This window comes from Streptopelia decaocto (genome assembly GCF_964273445.1).
Source record: "Streptopelia decaocto genome assembly, chromosome: 3".
Lineage (NCBI taxonomy): Eukaryota > Metazoa > Chordata > Aves > Columbiformes > Columbidae > Streptopelia > Streptopelia decaocto.
Genome location: NC_138656.1, coordinates 34,503,630 through 34,521,495, shown reverse-complemented (window position 1 = coordinate 34,521,495; position 17,866 = coordinate 34,503,630). Strand labels below are relative to the sequence as shown.

Below are 17,866 nucleotides of genomic sequence, written 5' to 3'. Positions count from 1 at the left end.
TAGTCTCAGCGATGAGCACTTCTGTTAGTCAGCACTGGGTATGTCTTGGCTTGTGAAAGTTTCTGGACAAGCTGATGAAGGAACTGAAACTTCAGAGAATGACTGGGTGTACTGGTGTGTCCCAGTTGCTTAAGTCAGTCCTCGCTACAGTGCTTGAATATAGTGCAGCAAATCATACTTGTTCTCTGTCTGTTTCACCAGGCTATAGTTATTTATACTGTAAACATCCTTTAGGTGTTAATCCCATTTGAGAGATAGAAACTTCTGGCTGGATCCTTTCAGTTAAAGCAAGCTGAAGCAGCTTCTGTGCTGAGCTGGATTACAACTAGGGCCTTGGAGAAAGGCTTTGTAACAAAAACATTGTTGCCGAGGCCCACCTCTTTAAAGACTTCTGCTGTTGTTGTAAGAGAGACCTTTTGTGCAACCTTCATCAGGTGAGGGGGACAGACAGAAGGCAATCACTACATCACCTTCCTATGTTAATGAAAAAGTCAGCTGAGGGAGGTACGGCTGAACTCCAGTACTATCACAGGACATTGTTCCTCCTAGCAGTAGCTGGGGTTGTGCTTGGAGACTACTTTAGTAGCATATGCACCTTTCTGTGCTATGGCTTTGCATATTTCCCATATTGCTTATGGGTCAGACCCTGGAATAGACATGCCTTTTTGCTTTGACAACATGTACCTGGCAGGCTGTAAACTGGAATCTAGCTGCTGTTGTGGAATTAATATAAACCAGCTGTGAGTGACATATAAACACTTTAAAATGCAATTTCCCCCTTGCTGTTGGATTTAATTATGTAGCCTGGAATGGTTCATACCCTCCCTGATCATGTATGTTGACTACCAGCAAAGGTGCTCTCTTTTTGGTAGCTGGAATCCTTAGGATTTCTAAAGAGCTGAACAATCCTTAGGAAGCCAGCCTGGGCACAGCAGAGGTCCCAGGTCTTACTGCAACAGATAATAAAAATTAAACATGACACCATGGGTATGAAACTGGAATAGCTTTACTGACATTCAGAGGTGTAACAACCAGTTCAGAGACAGCTTCGGATTTAAACATTCCTACAAAAAAAGGTTCTAAAAACCATTTAAAAAAACCCCCTTGTGTCTAGCATGAAGTCACAGAATGTTAAAAATCTCACAACACAATAAATACACCCAGCCTGTGCTAGAGCCAGGAGCCATGTTAGCTCAGAGGTTAAAAAAGTTTAGGCCAGGAGGAAAGTGGAGGGTGCTGGTGGAACAGCAGGGGCAGGAGGGTGAGTGGATTCTCAAGGCCTGCTCTTCCCTTCTGCACTCCCACCCCTCCCAACCCCAGCTTTTCTGTCCAGTCTGTCCAAGTGGAGATACCACCTTCTCCACCTGCCACCATTTATTACTTGCTCTGTCTCCTGGATGGCAAAACTGCCAGCTAGCTCTGGACAGACCCTCCCAGCTCCTGGACTAACACTAGGATAGAGTGAGCAAACCAGTTGTCATGTAAGAAGAACCAGTTTTGCAGACTGGAGTGGTTTGGTAGAGTCCCACTTCATCTAAAACCCGGTTTCTGACCTGGCTCCCCCCTGTAAACTGCAGTATAAACCCCACCCCTCCTGCCCCACCATGCAATTCTCCAAGAAGTACCAGACTGGGTAAAAACATGGGCTACTGCCACCTCCACAGCAACAGGGTGAGGAGATCCCTTTTGGTTTGCAGGTGCTTCAGGTATTGGTCCAGATTTTGTGTACCCTGTGCTGGCCACATTCTAGTCTACAGGGCATGGCAAAAAGAAAAAATAATTAAAAAAAAAAATCTGTCCTGCTCCCCCTGAGAGATGTCCAAGAAAGGCTGGCATTAAGTAAAAGCCTTCCATTTGGCTCTGGGTAGAACAAGCTGTATGATCATTTATATATACATATATATGTATATATAGGTATGACAGTGTCTGCCTCCTTCTAGAGAGCAGCTGCACCTTAAAAAGGCTGATCTCGAGAGAGATCCTAGAGCACTACTAGGCTACCTGGCACACAGCCCTCAGCCCAAGGCTCAGCGTCCTGGAGGGAAACTGATTCATCAGAATACCAGTCCGCTGGGGACAGGTGTTGATAGGCATGACAGGAGTGTCTGATGTGTTCCCTGCAAAGCCTGGCTACTAGCACCCAGAGGAAGATTAGAGTAGCCCCTTTTCACTTGGTGCACTACTCTGCCTTCTGAGTTAATCCTAAACCTCAAGGGATGAAGAAGTGGAGCAAGAGTGACCCAAGGCTGCAGGATGACCAGGCTTTACCTAACAGAGTCTATGGGCTCAGCTCCCACCTTGCAGAGAAGCAGAGGTCTGAAGACGCTCATCCAATGGAGGGCAGGGGAAGGAATCAGGGAAAGCTTAATAGACTGGTTCAAATGCCACCACAGGTCCCGTCCCAGTGTAGGGAGAACGGGACAGGACCCGTAAGGGTCTTTATTCAGATGAACGCTTGTGGAGGCAATGACAAGGAGAATCTAATGTGCTTACTACCAGGAGAGACAAAATATAAGGTAGGTGAGGAAATGGTTGCAGCATCCCAGGCTCAGGGCTCAAAGAGTGCAGTGAGGCCCTCTCCATCCTCATTTTCTAGCATATCCGTCCCCAGTAATGGCTTCACCTTTTTGAAGAGAGATGGGAGGTTCCGGATATGAACTTCCTTGCGGAACTGCTCCCCAAGGGGCTTCTGCAGGGGACAGACAGACAGGCATCAGTCATTACTGCCTTCATACCTCCAGACTCAGCTCAGAGGCAGCCTGGTTGCAGATCAGAGGCAGACTCCAGATTCTGAGCAATCCTGAGGCCCACACCCCTTGCTTGCATTTTTGGAAATCTCAGGCCTGGTCATTCCCAAGTGCCAGGGCATTGGGGTAACCACCTGTGCACCAGCTCCCCAGCTTTTAACTTAGTGTACCAGACTCCCAATGCCACCATCCTCACAAAAGTCCAGCAGCCACCTAGCAGACTTCTGCAGGATAGAGATGTAAAACGGAACAAATTCATTTTCCTCCAGGATATCACCTACCTCGATGCAACCTGCGATGAGGCGCTTGAAATGATCCTTCCGGCGCTTGTCTGCTACCTTTTGTGGTGTTGGGTTGAGAAGCTTTGAATCAAACTGCTCCAAAGAGTCCCTGTGGATGTCTGGGATCTGCTCCATCACTGCCTTCAGCTCAGTGTAGCGAGGGCGCTGCAAGGAGAAGTACAGTTCACAAAGCTCTGCTGGAAAAGCAGCCCTGCCCTCCCGGGGGGGCCATCAGATCTTCTGCCCCTAACCAAGCAGGCATGGGATTAGTTTTCTACCACTCCCCAGTCAACCTGGCATCTGGACAAAGAGCAGAATTTCTCACCAAGGCCTCGTAGATCTGGAAAGCCAGGTGGACAAGAGCTGCCATGCAGCCATCGTGCTGCCCATGTATCTGTAAGCCCTTCAGCACACTTATGAAAAACCAGGACACAGCATCAGGCAGGAGGTTTCCTGGAAGCACCTGGGGAAGAGGCAGTGTCAGCATGGAAGCAGGATACTGATGCCTGACTGCCTTTCTGCAGCAGCTCGGTCTTCCTGAGAGAGAAGGTGCCCAGGAGTGAAGCAGCTGTGCTTCTTGCAACATTCAGAGCTTCCCCTCCCAACCCTCTCAGAACTAATCCCTTTTTCCTCCCAGAGGTACCTGTTTGAGCAGAGGCCAGCAAAGCTGTGTTGTGGTTCTTTGGCAGGACAAGGTGTCCTTCCAGGAGAGGGATGTGAAGGCAGTGATCAGCACTGCAGTGCAAACATCCTGAAAAAAAGGTAGAGAGGGAAACCAGTCAGAGGAACTATTCCCCATCTCCAGGGTTCATACCTGAAGGGAGCCAAGAAGCAATCCAGGGACTCCGCAGCAGCTCCTCAGGGCTGTCTTCTGAGAATCCTGCATGCTGCTGCTGCCCCAGATGAAGGTGCTCAAAGGCACCCAGTGGGCACCATCATAGCCATAAGGAACCAATATCAGGCAAACCCGCTCTCATCACCCAGGGACTCCCATCAGCTGCAACTCTCAAGTCAGTGCAAAAGCTTATGCCAGAGCTGCTGAAGTGCCCATAGGAGAGGAGGAGTTACAGAGGTATCAGGATGAAGGTACTGTGTGTAGTGGGTTGTGTTAAATCTGCCAGATTTTACAGAAAAAAAAAAAGAGCTGCTGAGTGAAGTTCTTCCTCACGAAGATGGGCACCCAGGATGGAGGCAGAGCCAGGGAGCACCTTGGGGGCTGAATGTGCTTAAAAATCATATATGTTCACGAGAGAAGATTGTCACACTGGTGATGCCCCAGCGGCCTGCATCTCTGTAGCGGCAGCTGGCTGGTGTGATAAGGAGTACAAAGAAAGGATGGAAGAAGTCACAGTGTGTGCTCTTACCTCCTGCTTTGTCAGACACTTTCCAAGCTCAGTGAGCTCTGCACTGGCAGGGGGAGTCACCTCTGTGACCATCGCCTCATCATCTGCAGAGCAGAGAAAAGGCAGCACTGTGAACACAGCATCCTGAGGGAGACACAGCGAGAACTAAGCTGGCAGTGAGGAGACAGCACACAGAGTAAGTATGCTGGCACAGCTTGCTAGAACATCTCTCCATGCAGAAAGCCCCCACCCTTTGTGGGTGCAGGAAGGGCACCCAACTAGCCTCCTCCAAGCTCTCAGGAAGACTCTGCACATCCCTCTCTTCTTGATACCTGAAGAATCAGCTGCTCCAACATGCTACCTGTGAACCCTACAGCACATTTGTTCCTAGGCTAGACATGGCTTTTCTGTGGCCCCCAGACACACTGGCCAGAACAGAGCTGAAAGCTTTGTCACACACCTATACCACTCACACAGAACTTCCAGCAACAGACCAGCCTCGCCCTCTTAAGAAATGGGAAAGTGCTTGCACACACCAAGGGGAGGAGGAAAGGCAAAGGTGGGCATTTACTCACCATCTCCATCTACAGCAGCAGTAGTGTTATGGTCAACACCTTTCTTGGAAACACAGCAAACAGCTGCAAAAGCAGTTGCAGGTCAGAAGAGCAGAAAAGGGAAGATGCTACTTCAGAACATGCAGATTATCCTACAGACTCTGATGGGCTCACAGCTCCCCCAGCTCTTACCCAGTATATGAAGAATCTGAAAGCCCAGTAAAAAAGCCAAATACTGCACTACCTGGAAGGCTGAAACACCCCACCCACAGCATCCTCCCACAGTGGAACCTGCTGCATGATGGCTGCTTCAGACTACTGAGAACCAGGAACATGCAAACCCATTTGAAGCCTAGGACCTGAGAAGAGCAGCATCGAGGCAGATCAAGAAAGGAGATAGAAGGCTGAGGACCTGTAATCTCTATGCAGAGTCAATTTTCCCAGCCTCTCTGCTTAATGCAACACTGGTAAAAACACTATGTTGGAGAAAGGGAACACAAAGGAGATTGCCTGGGGGAGGGGACTCTTCCCTTCTATCTCACGAGAGACATGGCAATTGCCAGCACTGAAACTGCTCTACACTGAGGTTGTCCACAAATCAATGTCCCATACTGCGCTCTAGGGCATGGAAAAGGAGAGCCCAGATTCCAAAGGAGGATGGGACTCCTAAAAGGATTATGTTAAATAGTACTGGTCATTATAGTAAAATTTTACTGCATATTGGAAATTCCTGTTGTCCTCTCCAGGCAAACTTCCCAAACATCCCAGGGGACCTAGCTTGATTTCACTTACTGATGAGATCCATGACTTCTCGGGTCAGCAGCCTGACCAGCTGTTCCTCAAGCATCTCCTGAGACTCGGGGTTGTCATCTGCAGCATCATCCTCACTGAGGAGAACAGGTTTTAATGTGAAGGGAGTCAGTGTGTTAAAGTATCTCCTCTGCCCGAGCACAGGGAGTGAGTCACAATCAGGGTAAACACAGTCTTTTCCAGCCTTCTGCTGGCAGGGCTGTTCCCTGGGCAAAGGGCCTGAGCTCCATCCCACTCCTCATTTTCCCTCTTTCATATCAAGGGGTGAAAGCTTACCAGAGCATGCTTCGCTGGTTGATCACCTGCCATTTCTGAGACAACCTCTGTTCAAGACAAAAGGGAAGATTCAATACCTTCCTAAGCAGCCATGCTGGACACCCATGTAAAGATGACCAAGTGATGGCTGCTGATAGAAGCCCAAGAACTTTAAATACAGTGCTTGCCAAGCCCCATTTTGAATAGGACAAAAACTGCTACCAACTGTGCTAAAGATGCTGTGGCTGTGCTGGCTGCAGAAATTGGAGTGAGCTGTCAGGAAAATGAGGGGACACTGGCAAAAAAAAAAAAAAAAACACAAAACAAACACAAAAATTCTCCGGGCTGAAGGCTGAGGAGCTGATATCCACAGGTCTGAATTCACAGCAAGGAGTGCTGTGCAACAGCCAGGGTTCCAAGTACCGCAAAAGCCTCCTAAACAACATCAAAATGATTAAGCATCGAGGCTCTGCCCTTGTCTCCGCTGGCTTTGGAGAGACAGATGTTCTCACATGTTGCTGCCAGTTGCTACATGGAGTCTGGGCTGCCAAGGAACAGGCATTAAACAAGCTGTTTTCTTACCATGTGCAGATAGGTAAAGAGTGGTCCCAGCATGGGGCAGACAAAGGTTTCGTAGTATTCTGGAGGGCAAGAGAGTACCAAGGGCTTCACAAACACACCTGCACAGACCAGCTAAGGAAGAGACCCAGCACATATGGCCAGCTGCTGGGGAGACTGCAGCACACCGCCCAAACCAGCTGATACACTGGGAAGTCAAGCGACAGACACCTCAAAGCCCATTTTCTCACAGCCCTAAATTAACTACTGGCATCTCTACATAGCAAGCAGAGATTCAGCCCCTTCCCCTGGCAGTTCAGCTGAGGGCACTTAGTGTCCACTTTCTAGCTATGAAACTGAATGTTCAGCCCTGGAAAGCAGGCTGGAAACCCTAGATGGTCTCCCACACAAACACAAAGTCTAGTCAGACACCCTACTGCCAAGCTCCTACACTATCCAACCCCTTTGCCCCCCAGAAGGTACTACCCATCTCTCCTGGTGCTTTCAGGACCACATAAATCCTTGCATTTATTTTCTCTGACCCATGCACTGCTGTTTCTGCTCATGCCCTCTTAGACTCACACCTCATCCACACCAGGTGTATCCATTTGTTCACCTCCTCAATCACCCTTCTTTGGCTTGGCCATACTGAAAATGATGCTCAGAAGCCACCACATTTTCAGTTTACGTGCTCAAAACCTCCCTAGCTGGCCTGAGTTGGTGATGGAAGGATACGGAGCATGGGACGCAGTCTGTAATCAGGAATGTTGTTGAGGTTGGTGAAAGCTGAGCTGAGGAGCTGGGTGGCGAGACAATCAACGGTGTAGAAATCTTGTTGCATGGAGGGGCCTGCATTTCCCAGGATGTGGAAACTTTAACAAAAAACAAGTTAGTTGAAGTCTGCTAGATAACAGGTACCATGCCTCTGGCCTGCAAAGGCTGCAAGCACTATCATCTTGAGATTACATGGTTGCCATGTTCTTAAATATATAGAGGAATTTAAACACAATCTCTTTTTCTATTTTTTTTGGGATACCTGGACAATGAATTAAGTATTTAAGCACTAAAATGCATTTTCAAGTGCTTATGTATCCTAACACATAATTAAAAATGGCAAATAGACAAATTAGGTCAGGATATCAGGTAAGTGCTCCAATCTGACTACCTAATTGCACAAGAGCTAAAAGCAGATCCACATTTTGAGGTTCTTTTCCCAGTGACTGTGTTACATGTGTATGTGGTAGGTTACAACCACTGATTATAGTTCACCACTGCAATTCATACTTGGATATTACAGGACACAGCTCACAGAAAAAGTCTAACTCTAGAAGAAGTCAGCAGCCAGCAATAGCCTACTGCTCCAGCTGTGCAATGCTGGATTGTGTGGGGGATACCTGGTGCTCTTACCAGTTGTCGTAGAGGGTACAAAAGAAGCCCTGCATCCTTTCTAAGACTGTTTTGTAAACAGGAGAGTCATAAAGCTCCAGCAGAGGCTGAGGGAGACCTGTGGGAAAGAATAAGCTTCAGCTATATTAATGAGAAAGCACAGTGCACCTTCAGAATGTGCTGGGCAGGCACCAGCCAGCCTGATGGCAGAGAGGGAAGTGCCTGGCAAGAGCAACGTGCAGCCAAATGGGAAGAGGTGCAGCAACCCTGGGGCAGAACCTCCCCTCAGAGGTCAAGCAAGTTCAGGTTGGTTGTAGCCAGAGCAGAGGTGTTCCCACTAAGGTTGTTACAGTCCCCTCATTTCTCCAAAGCAAAACTTACTGGAGCTATCAGAATCCAGTCAGAGGCAAAGCTGACAGTTGCACAGCTCCTCTAGTAGCCCACCCCTTCAGATTTGTATTCACATCTTTCAGGACACATGTTACTGCTGAACTATGATATTTGGAATTGTAGAGCAGAGACAAAGGCCCTGCTGCTGTATATGAGTGGTTCAGAGAGTTTATAGGTCCCAGGAAACAGGTAAAGAAAGCACTGACAGATAGGAAATGGAGATAAGAGAGACAAAGCAACTTCCCTGAAATACTTCACTGCCTATCAGAACCTGTAATTAAACCCCAGTTTCCAGAGTCACGGTCCACACTTCATCCACAAGGCCACATGCTTCTGCTTGGCTGGAAAGGCTTCTGTGTTCACAAGTTCAAAGTTGTTCTAAGAGGGTTCCAAAAGCCTCTTTCTAATAACCATTTGGAAACAAATGACAGGGTCATACTGGAGGACTTGGCTCTTGGCCTCCCAGCTAGGGATAGGCAGTTTGGTATGGTACCCTTCATTTAAAGCAGAAGAAACCTATTTGTCTGAGACAAATAACTTATTTACCCTTTTTTTCAAATCACAGCTGAACTGCAAATACTATGAAGCTGGTTCTCCAACCCTTCTTCACTTCCACTGCTACTGATGGACCACTACACCTTAAATACCTCTGAGAATCCGCCCACACATTCCTCCTGAAGAGAAGCCCCTTACCTAGGATGGCATTCTTCTCCACCTCCAGCATGTCTAAGGCCTTTGCAAACGTTTCCCCGAGCCTAGCCACCATCTCTGGCATGTAGAGATTGTTGTGAGTCCTGAAACAGAAGAGCACGTGGTTTATACTCATGTGGGTCAATCCCTTTTGCCCTTGACAGTGGGATCCTCTCCTTCAGCTTGTGAACAGCTCCTCTGAGGCAGATGATGAGGAAGGTGAGACCAAGCACGTGTGCATGGGATCCCCCTTCCCCACCTGCAAAAATATTGGGGAAGCTGACCTGACAGAGACATGGAGTGACTCCATCTCATGTCCTGAATTTCCTGGCTGCCCCTTCCACTTATTCGAGGTTCACCCCACCCCTTGCAAGCACTGGCAGTAAAAACTCCCAGCAATTCTCCAGTTGATGCTGGCAACAGCTTATTAGCTTGGCCAAAGGGATCAGAGAATGTATTTTAAAAACTGACAAGATGAGGATCGTGTAATCTCAAAAGATCTTCTGCACCTAAGGCCCCTGCAGAGGGAGGGGCTGTTTCAGCTCCAAAATGCACGCACTGTCTCCCAGGGATGGGTCACAGTCCCCAGAATGGCAGGTGGCATTGGAGGGACTCTAGGGAGAACATCAGTCCGATCAGATGTTACTCATGGCAGACACATGTGCCCCCTGGACAGGCATGGTCAGCTCTCCACCAGGGATACCAATTCAGCCACGGGTGGCCGGCTCTTGCCATCCAGGCCAAAATGGGTCCCCTCTAAGCCAGGGTAGTGACACTCAGAGCTGGACTTGGCAGGGGGTGTCTCTCTCACCTACCTCTCTCCTTTGAGACCTCAGACCTCCACTCTGGGTGTCGCCAGCTGCACACAGCACAAATCCTGCAGCCTCCTCCAAAACTGCAATGCCATTGTACCTGCTGCTAGAGGTGATCAAGGGCAACTCAGTATCTCCCCCTAGAGCAGCGTTTCCCAAAGCAGGGGGTTACATGGGAATGGCTGGGGGAAGGGAGCATGGACAGACCTCGGTATGTTCTCCAGAGTCTCAGCTTTCACTCATGTCTTAATGATTTATTAATTTTTCTTGTTTTCCTTTTTCTTTTTTTTTATGGCTTCTGTTCACAGTCCTGGCAACCCTGATGCAGTGATGTCTGCCTGAGTTTGCAGAGAGCCTGGGTTAGCTCCAAAACGGTAACTATCCCATTCCTCTCTGCAAGTGTTAAATACTTCCCTGCTCACTGCACGTGAGGAAGGCAAGTATATAAGTTTCATAAGAAAAAGCTACACAAATGACTTCTTAATGACTCATACTCTCATTCTGGGCTGGATCTAACATTGTGCAACAGGCCTCAAAAGGGGCACAAATTGGTTTTACTTTTCCAAGCAGGGCTGAAAAGCAGCCCAGTCTCCACAAAAGTTTGTTCCACTGACTCAAAAAACGGTATTTCTGCTTGAAGCTATCCTGAAACCTAGCTACTAAAATAATCTCCTCTTGCATGTCTCCTGCCTGCTTCACGCCAATGCTGGGTTTGCCTCATGCTGGGCAGAAGGGCAGTGGGGCCAATGGGGACTGTGCAATTGCAGGGGCGAACCTTGAAATCCCACTGCTCTAATCCCAGCAGGATGGGTCAGACAGTCACATCTTGAAGCTGCGGTCCTGTCCTTCATTGTTTCAGAGCCCTTGAAGCATTTTCTCAAGTTTGACAGTTGGGAGAACAGATGTTCACTCACAGGCTGATCTCCCTTAATTAATCCTTTAGCAAGGTCCCAGTGGTAATGAAGGGAAAATGGCTAATCAGCTGCACCCCATAGGAGTTAAAAAAGTATCCAAGAGCTCTCATATATGATGAAGATGTAGCCCCTAGGCACATTCCAGCTGAGACTCTCAGCACTGAACAGCACGCCTGGGCAACCCACACACAGGAGAACACAGAAAAATCAAATTTGAGAGACATTTATGCCTTAGAACAGACAAGCAAAGGATATGGCAGAACTTGGGGGAGTGTATTTTTCAGTGATGGTCACAGCTCTGCTGGAAGGAGTGTCTGATGCCTAAAGAGATGGGCTTGAAGGCCAGAAGATGAGTCCTTTAGGATAGCTTAAAGAATCTTGACCTAAAGCTGGAGCCATCTACCCTGAAAATGTCTACAGCATCCACGTCTATCCAACAATTCTTTCACTGGCATTAATGCCTTGGTAATGTCAGCTTCTCATCAAGAGGAGTTCCAGTAAGGCCATTGTCTGTGCAAAGCACTTGCTGAGCCTGACCAGTCCATTTCTAACAAAACACGAGTAAATCCCAGCACAATAAAGGTGCTGTGCTAATCAGTTCATGCAGCTACTGACTCTAGAAATGCGCCTTAATCTAAAGGTGGCAGGAGATTGTGATTTGGATTTAAATTCAGGACACAACAATTTAAGCTAGAACCTAGAAAGCACCTAGATGAAATGAGGTACCGCAGAGGACAGAAGTATCATCACACAAAAAGTCCAAGCAGTGGTTAACAAAGCAACCTCAAAATCATTCAGTACATATAGCTACCAACACAAACATGGATAGGCACAAAAAGATAGGCTGGCAGGGATAACACCACACAGTCTATGCCACTCAAAACTACCTTATTTTTCCTTCTTACCTCGACTCCTTCTCATTCCTCTCAGCTCTTTGGTCTCATCCACAATGCACCCTCAAGCTACTTAACCTGGCAAAGACCCAGTGGCTTAGCAACTTCCATTGCTTCTGTCTGCAAACACAGCAGAACACCACCACACAACATCCAGAGAGCAGCAGACCCAACTGCTCAATACCCTTTGTTTTTTTGCATACTGGTGCCTGACTTGGTGTTCAATTCAGCTGCTCAGTAAGATCCATGTGGCTGCTGTGTGCAGATCTGCTCACACAGTAACACCATCTGGGGGGACTTCCACATCTGCTTTCTGCATAAGCACATGAGCAACAATGGACCTTGCTTAACCCCACAGAAAGCTGCCTAATGGCACAGGGCTAAGAAAAGCATCCATCCCCGCATAGTAATGCAACTATGTTGCAGAAGGCACCCTCAACACAGGCAGTTTTCCTGCCTGCTGACAAGCTGCTACAGATTCCATATTCTCTTGTGTAATCCATATTAAAGAGGACCTGAGGAAGCAGCACATGGAAAAGGCACTAAAAGCCAGCAAAAAAACACACCAGAAGCTCCATAGCACAACGTCCAACTTCTCCAGAAAGACATAAGCATCAACGTTTGCACTGAAAGACTATGAGCTTGCAGTTGTCAGACAAAGAGGCCTCTACAGCAGCAGCCAAGAAAGGTATGAAGTGGAGGATCTGCTGTGCTTAATACATCATTCATTGGTTCTTGCTGGAACATCCAGCCTTAAGAAAAGCCTGGATATCTCTGAGTGAAGTACAGGCCACTCCATGTATGTTACTACCACATGATCAGAGAGGATTCTGTTCTGCAAGGGAGATGCTCAAACACCACGGACACATTATCTCCAAAACCAGCCAGGGAGACGCTTCCTTTATGTAGATGAGGAAGAACTAGCAACAGAACACAGCTCATGCGTTTTCCTGGAGGTGGCAAACAAACAGACACAGAATTTCTGCGTCTATACAGGTAGTGAGTGACAGTTTGACAATAGTTTCCTAGGCTTGTTATAACAGAAATCCCAAGTGTTTTTAAGAAAGCAAAAGTTCTGGCAAGAACAGCAATTGCACAAGCAACAAGTGTATCCGTTACAGCCTGTTCAGACCTTGGGAACTAGTTTAGTTGCTCTTCCACAATATGGAGCACATTCCAGGCTCTGGAAAAAATGACATGAGGCAACCTCTACTCAGCCAACTCTTCTCGACCCAACCTCTCTCAAAAGCTCATCACCAGGACCTTCAGCCTTCCAGGATAAAAGGCAAAACCACTTCAAGCACAGCTCCAGAGCCATAACAAGATGGTTCAACCCTGCTCACGGGTCAGAGTACCACCTGGTGTGCTACAGAGCTTGGCAATGAGAAGCACAGTGACAGTGGGCAAGACAGCATGTGCTTGTCGTAACAGTCCAGCACGTTGCTTCTCAACAGAAGCAGCATAGTCCTGAGCTCAGTGACTACCAAACATACCTGACAGTACAGAGCTTGAGTAATAGGGCGCTTTTCCTCACAGACCTGGGAGCTGAAAAGTCTAAGTGGGTCTGACAATGCTCTATCCCAACAGCTCCTTGGCTCCTGTCAAGGACAGAGCCTCAAGCTTTCAAGTACTTAACATGTAGCATTATCTTACAAAATTGCCCCATGAGCCTGGCAACATCTCAGTGCCAGCAGTTACCATGAGACAGATTCCTCCATAATAATTCTAGGAACTGAGTTATTCAGGATTCCCCTTTCTTGCCTTCTCTTGCTCCCTCCTCTGGCTGCCCCACATGTACACAACATCAGTGATGTGCAGAGAGGCACTGCAAGGTAGCGACAGCCTGAGAGTATGCATCCACAGATTTCAGTAGCAGACAGTGCTTCAGGAGGGGGTGTTCATGTCCAGCAAAACCAGCTTAATTTAACACTGATGAGAGAACAACGCAAACAGGATGCGATGAGAGCAGGGACTGCCCTGGTGGTGACTGGAGAGGTGGCCTTGCAGGGGCTGAGGGCAGAGCAGAGATGTTAGTTGAAAAACGATTAACTGGGTGGCAGATTTATAGCAGTGGAGGTGGAGGAGACAACCCCAGCCCAAGCTCCCATTGGCTTTTATGGCCTCCTGTAGGCCAGGCCAACGAACATTGAGAAGGCTTCAGTTTGCCCAGTGCCATTCCCCACTGTGAACAGTCAGGAACAGTACTTGGGCATCTGCACCAGCCTGTGTTCCCTCTGGCTTCACTGGGAGAACATGCCCTGAGCATTATCACAGTTTGGCTTTCAGAGATTAAGTCAATATAAATGATTTCAAGTCAACTTGACCCACCTTATAAGCGCGAGTAAATTGTCAAAAAGCTTCAGGACCTGCTCAGTGCAGGGATTACGGTAGATTGGATTTCCACTGGCTGTGTAACCCACCAGGAATCCTCCAGCTTTCGCCTCTTCAGTATCAGCAGGCCAACGAGCTCGTTTCACAACTCCCAGAATGGTGTACACACAAAAACTTATCTGCAGCAAGAGATGTGGAGAGAGTGCTTCTCAGCCAGAGCACGACCTTAATACAGAGAAACCCCATCATCATCCCATCTCAAAGAGAATGTTCTACACTGAGCCTAATCTGGTGATAGGAACAAACTCTGGTGGGTTTGCTGCCAATAAAATACAGCAAACAATCAATGCATACAGTCTCATGAGTACGCAAGCAACCATGCATGTTACCCTCCAAAGAGAAAGGGTCTGCACCGTCAGTTCCTCATGTCCTTCATGTGCTGGGACAGATATAGAGATCTGTGATGACACAGTGGTCAAACTGCATTAGCTCCAAATTACAAGTGCAGCTCTGTGGACTGCATTTCAGTGTCTTTTACAGACCTAAAGATAGCAACTCCATTTGCAGTCTGCCCAAGAAGTGAAGACATTTCACTAACAACTTGAACAACACAAATCTCCTAGGATTAATTTTAATTATACTCCATGCTGTAGTCTCAGCATGACGCTTTCACTACTGCCTGGCTCAAAAAGCACAATTCACTGCACCTGTTTCCAAAAATCATGTAAACCAATTGCTTCTCCAAAACTAAACTCTGCCACATCAAGAGTAGGGAACAGTGTGCTTCACTCTGCTGAATAATATGGTTTTGCACGGCCTACATGCTCGCTACTATAGCTTAAAGAGGCAAAAGCCATCCTGTTATTCTGCTGATCCACACCCTGAAGAAGCAGATGTTCAGAAGAGATCTTGTGTGTAACCACAACAGCAATGTGGGATGGAAGAAGGCAAGTGTCATCTCACTAAGGATTACACCTCTTCTAGTAAGGATACTCACTCTAGAGCGGTTCAGGCCACTAGGATCTTCCAAGACTGGATCGGCAATTTTGTTGTCTGCACCCACGTAGGAGATAAAGGCTTCAGGATCCGAGAGGACTCTGGCAGCAGCAAAAGACAGCAACAAGGAATATTGTTTGTACCAGGGAATTTGAGTAGAGCTTTGCACTGGCATTAAACATCTTAACAAATACAGCAGGCTAGAGAAACAAGCTAGTCTACACTATACGTGGGAACATAATAAAAAGCACCAGAGACGTGTGCGCTCTCCAAACCTCTCCAGTTCTCTTGGGCCATGGGGACCTAAAACCTTTGAATCTCTTATGAAGACGGCCCTGCTGGTAAAACTCTTGTGCATGCTGCAGGACACCTCAGCTTTAGTAAGGAGAGCTCAGCTTCCTACCTGGTCCTGAAGATGAGCTAAAACATCTTTTATTTCTAATTTTCTGCATATGCTTTGAGGATTCTTGGAAGTGTTCCTCTATCATCTTAAACAACTCTTACCCAGTGATTTTCAACAAACAGCATTTAAACTCAGTTGGCAGTTTCTGAAATGCAGGAGAGCTATTACCACGACTGCCCAGAGCACCCGAGGTGACAAGGTGCCCCACCGCCCTCATTTGGTTTGCATGTTTCCTTATTGTGCACAATATTACCTCTGCAACATCTCCAGCTCAAAGCTCAGAACAATGACCCATACCTCTGCATCTCTGGGGAGAGCCACAAGCCAGCAACAGGAGCCATGAGCTCCTCCAGGAAAGCTTTTTGCCGCTCATAGTCCTTGAACTGGTTGCTGATGAGGACAAGGGCCTCCATAAGAGCACACTTCTCCATCTGCGTCAGAAGTAGCTCATTGGAGAGCAGCTGCTTCACGTGGTTGTACAACATCTCAAAGTTTGGCTAGAAAACACATCCAGGTGGAAGAACGTTATGCATTTGGTGTGGAGGAGGGCCACTGGGGGAGGCAGAGGTGGGGCGTACTGTACTACACGGAACAGCTGGAGGAGCATGTCTAAGTTACCTTTTCTCTACATAGCCATTTCCTTCTCAGTCTCAAGTTTCTGTGAAAGTTCAGTCTAAAAGAACTGCTTTTCTTCCCCACTCCTCTATCATCATCCTGCATCCAGTTTACTTTAGTCTGCAGAGTGACTGAAATAAGCAGAGGAAATCCCTCTCTTCTAGGCAGTCATATCCCTTACAGTAGTGTCACACTTCAAAATAGTGCTGGTGCTTTTATTTGCTCGCAGAAAGTACCTCGCTCATTTGGCTCTCAAGTGCCAGACTTAGGACTGTTCCACCTCTTTGCTCACAACTATGTTAATAACAATTCCTATGGTTATCACTATCTCCACAGGAAGAGCTGAATTTCTCCCCACTCTAGTTGCAACTGTGTCTTTCTTTAACTTTGTAAAAGCATTAGCAATCATCATTCAGCAAAGTCATCTGAACATATTTTGGGGCATATCTGGGCCCCTGGCTCTTCCAGTGAAGATGTCTGGCTGCCCATGGGAAAGAGAGAACTGTAGCTCAAGGACACGTAGAGTGGGACTGAGACAAACGCACTAGTTCTTAGCAGCTATTGCAGAATGCAGACTGGAACCCCTATATTACCTTAATTAGCATCCTCAAAAAATGTCTTTGTTTAAACTAGCAACGTCCAATGGTGCTCCAATAATCCTAGAGCCTCTCCACACAAGCGCCACTAAAGAAAGCAGTTCAGAGCTACACATGTTGCATGCAGACTGTTCAGTTCAGCAAAACCAAACAAAGCACCGACTCATGGATTTAAAATGTGTTTGTTTTTTCTGACTTTCTCAAGCTAATCCAGAAAACAGATACTCTCCTCTTGCTCCTACATTCTGTTAAGTAACAGAAGAACATCTGGAGATTAGTCTTTGCTAGTGTCTACAGCTTAGGAATCAGTTGAGACCACCACAAGTGACAAACTGGAAATTCAGCAAACATTCCAATAAAACAAATCTAGTGCTGCTTGTATCCTCCTCCTCATCTCTTTTGCATTTAACTCATCACTTTACCATTTAAATCATAAACCAAAAGGGGCGGGGGAAAAGAAGGGAGGTGCATGGAATAAAATGCTGCCATTTGCACAGCAGGGATGTTTCTTGGAAGAAAGAGAGGCTGTAGCCAAGGAAGCTGAAGATCCCACAAAATCTAGCTGAAACTGAGGCAAGACTCTTCATGATGGAGTTGAATTTACATACCAGGACAAGCTGAGGGTAATCCCGACACATCTTTATGATTGAGGAGCATGCATGCCTTCTTACATTCTTCACTGCTCGAGTTCTAGGAGCCTGGACAGACACAACAAACTTCAATGCAATAAAACAAAAGTTCAGACAAGTGCAGGGTATCCTCAAGAAACAAATGCATTAAACACAGTTTTCTGCACTGTTGAGTACAGATCAAAAAAGCATTTCCACACCCCTCACCCCAAACAATCATGCAACAATCAAATTTCCTCTAGAGCAGTAGCCAACCCAAGAAACCCACGTTCAAACAAGCTGTGTTCAAGGGGAGTGGATGCTATGGAGCTTACTCCCTATTTCAAGACCCCAAGCACTCCCCAGGTAGCTGGCCGTTTTACAGCCATCCTTCACAGCCACATATACCACCCATTGAAGAGCACCCACAACTAGCAAAGGGATTTCACTCTCAGGAAGGCCAGCATAAACTTTGGGACTAAGTGAACTGGCCTGAGACCACACCTGTGGCTGCCTAAGTATGTGAGCCAAAGCTTTTTAGGCTATGTCAGCCAAGAACAGATCAGTTACACCTAGACTTCCTAGCCCTATACTAGAGAACACTACTACAGCGGATTCTTCAGACTCAGCATGCTCTCAAACAGAATAGGATTTGATCCAATTATTGCAGCTTATTAGTAGAGA

At 47.2% G+C, this 17,866-nt stretch overlaps 1 protein-coding gene across 4 annotated transcripts in view; it reads right to left on the bottom strand.

Annotated features, from left to right (window-relative positions):
* Positions 1-988: 988 nt before the first annotated feature.
* XPO5 (exportin 5) overlaps positions 989-17,866 on the bottom strand; it is a 29,392-nt gene continuing 12,514 nt past the window's right edge. For 2 of the 4 annotated variants that reach the window (XM_082049221.1, XM_082049223.1), the window contains 16 exons: positions 17,183-17,290; positions 15,661-15,860; positions 14,962-15,061; positions 13,962-14,143; positions 9,018-9,118; positions 7,956-8,052; positions 7,284-7,420; positions 6,573-6,670; positions 6,012-6,058; positions 5,718-5,812; positions 4,947-5,009; positions 4,393-4,475; positions 3,672-3,779; positions 3,354-3,491; positions 3,029-3,193; positions 989-2,689 (listed from right to left, as the gene is read on the bottom strand). In XM_082049221.1, coding sequence (XP_081905347.1) covers positions 2,549-2,689; positions 3,029-3,193; positions 3,354-3,491; positions 3,672-3,779; positions 4,393-4,475; positions 4,947-5,009; positions 5,718-5,812; positions 6,012-6,058; positions 6,573-6,670; positions 7,284-7,420; positions 7,956-8,052; positions 9,018-9,118; positions 13,962-14,143; positions 14,962-15,061; positions 15,661-15,860; positions 17,183-17,290 — 1,863 coding nt within the window. In that variant the 3' untranslated portion in view covers positions 989-2,548. The remainder of the gene's footprint in view (positions 2,690-3,028; positions 3,194-3,353; positions 3,492-3,671; positions 3,780-4,392; positions 4,476-4,946; positions 5,010-5,717; positions 5,813-6,011; positions 6,059-6,572; positions 6,671-7,283; positions 7,421-7,955; positions 8,053-9,017; positions 9,119-13,961; positions 14,144-14,961; positions 15,062-15,660; positions 15,861-17,182; positions 17,291-17,866) is intronic. The other 2 variants (XM_082049222.1, XM_082049224.1) reach the window with 1 other exon arrangement.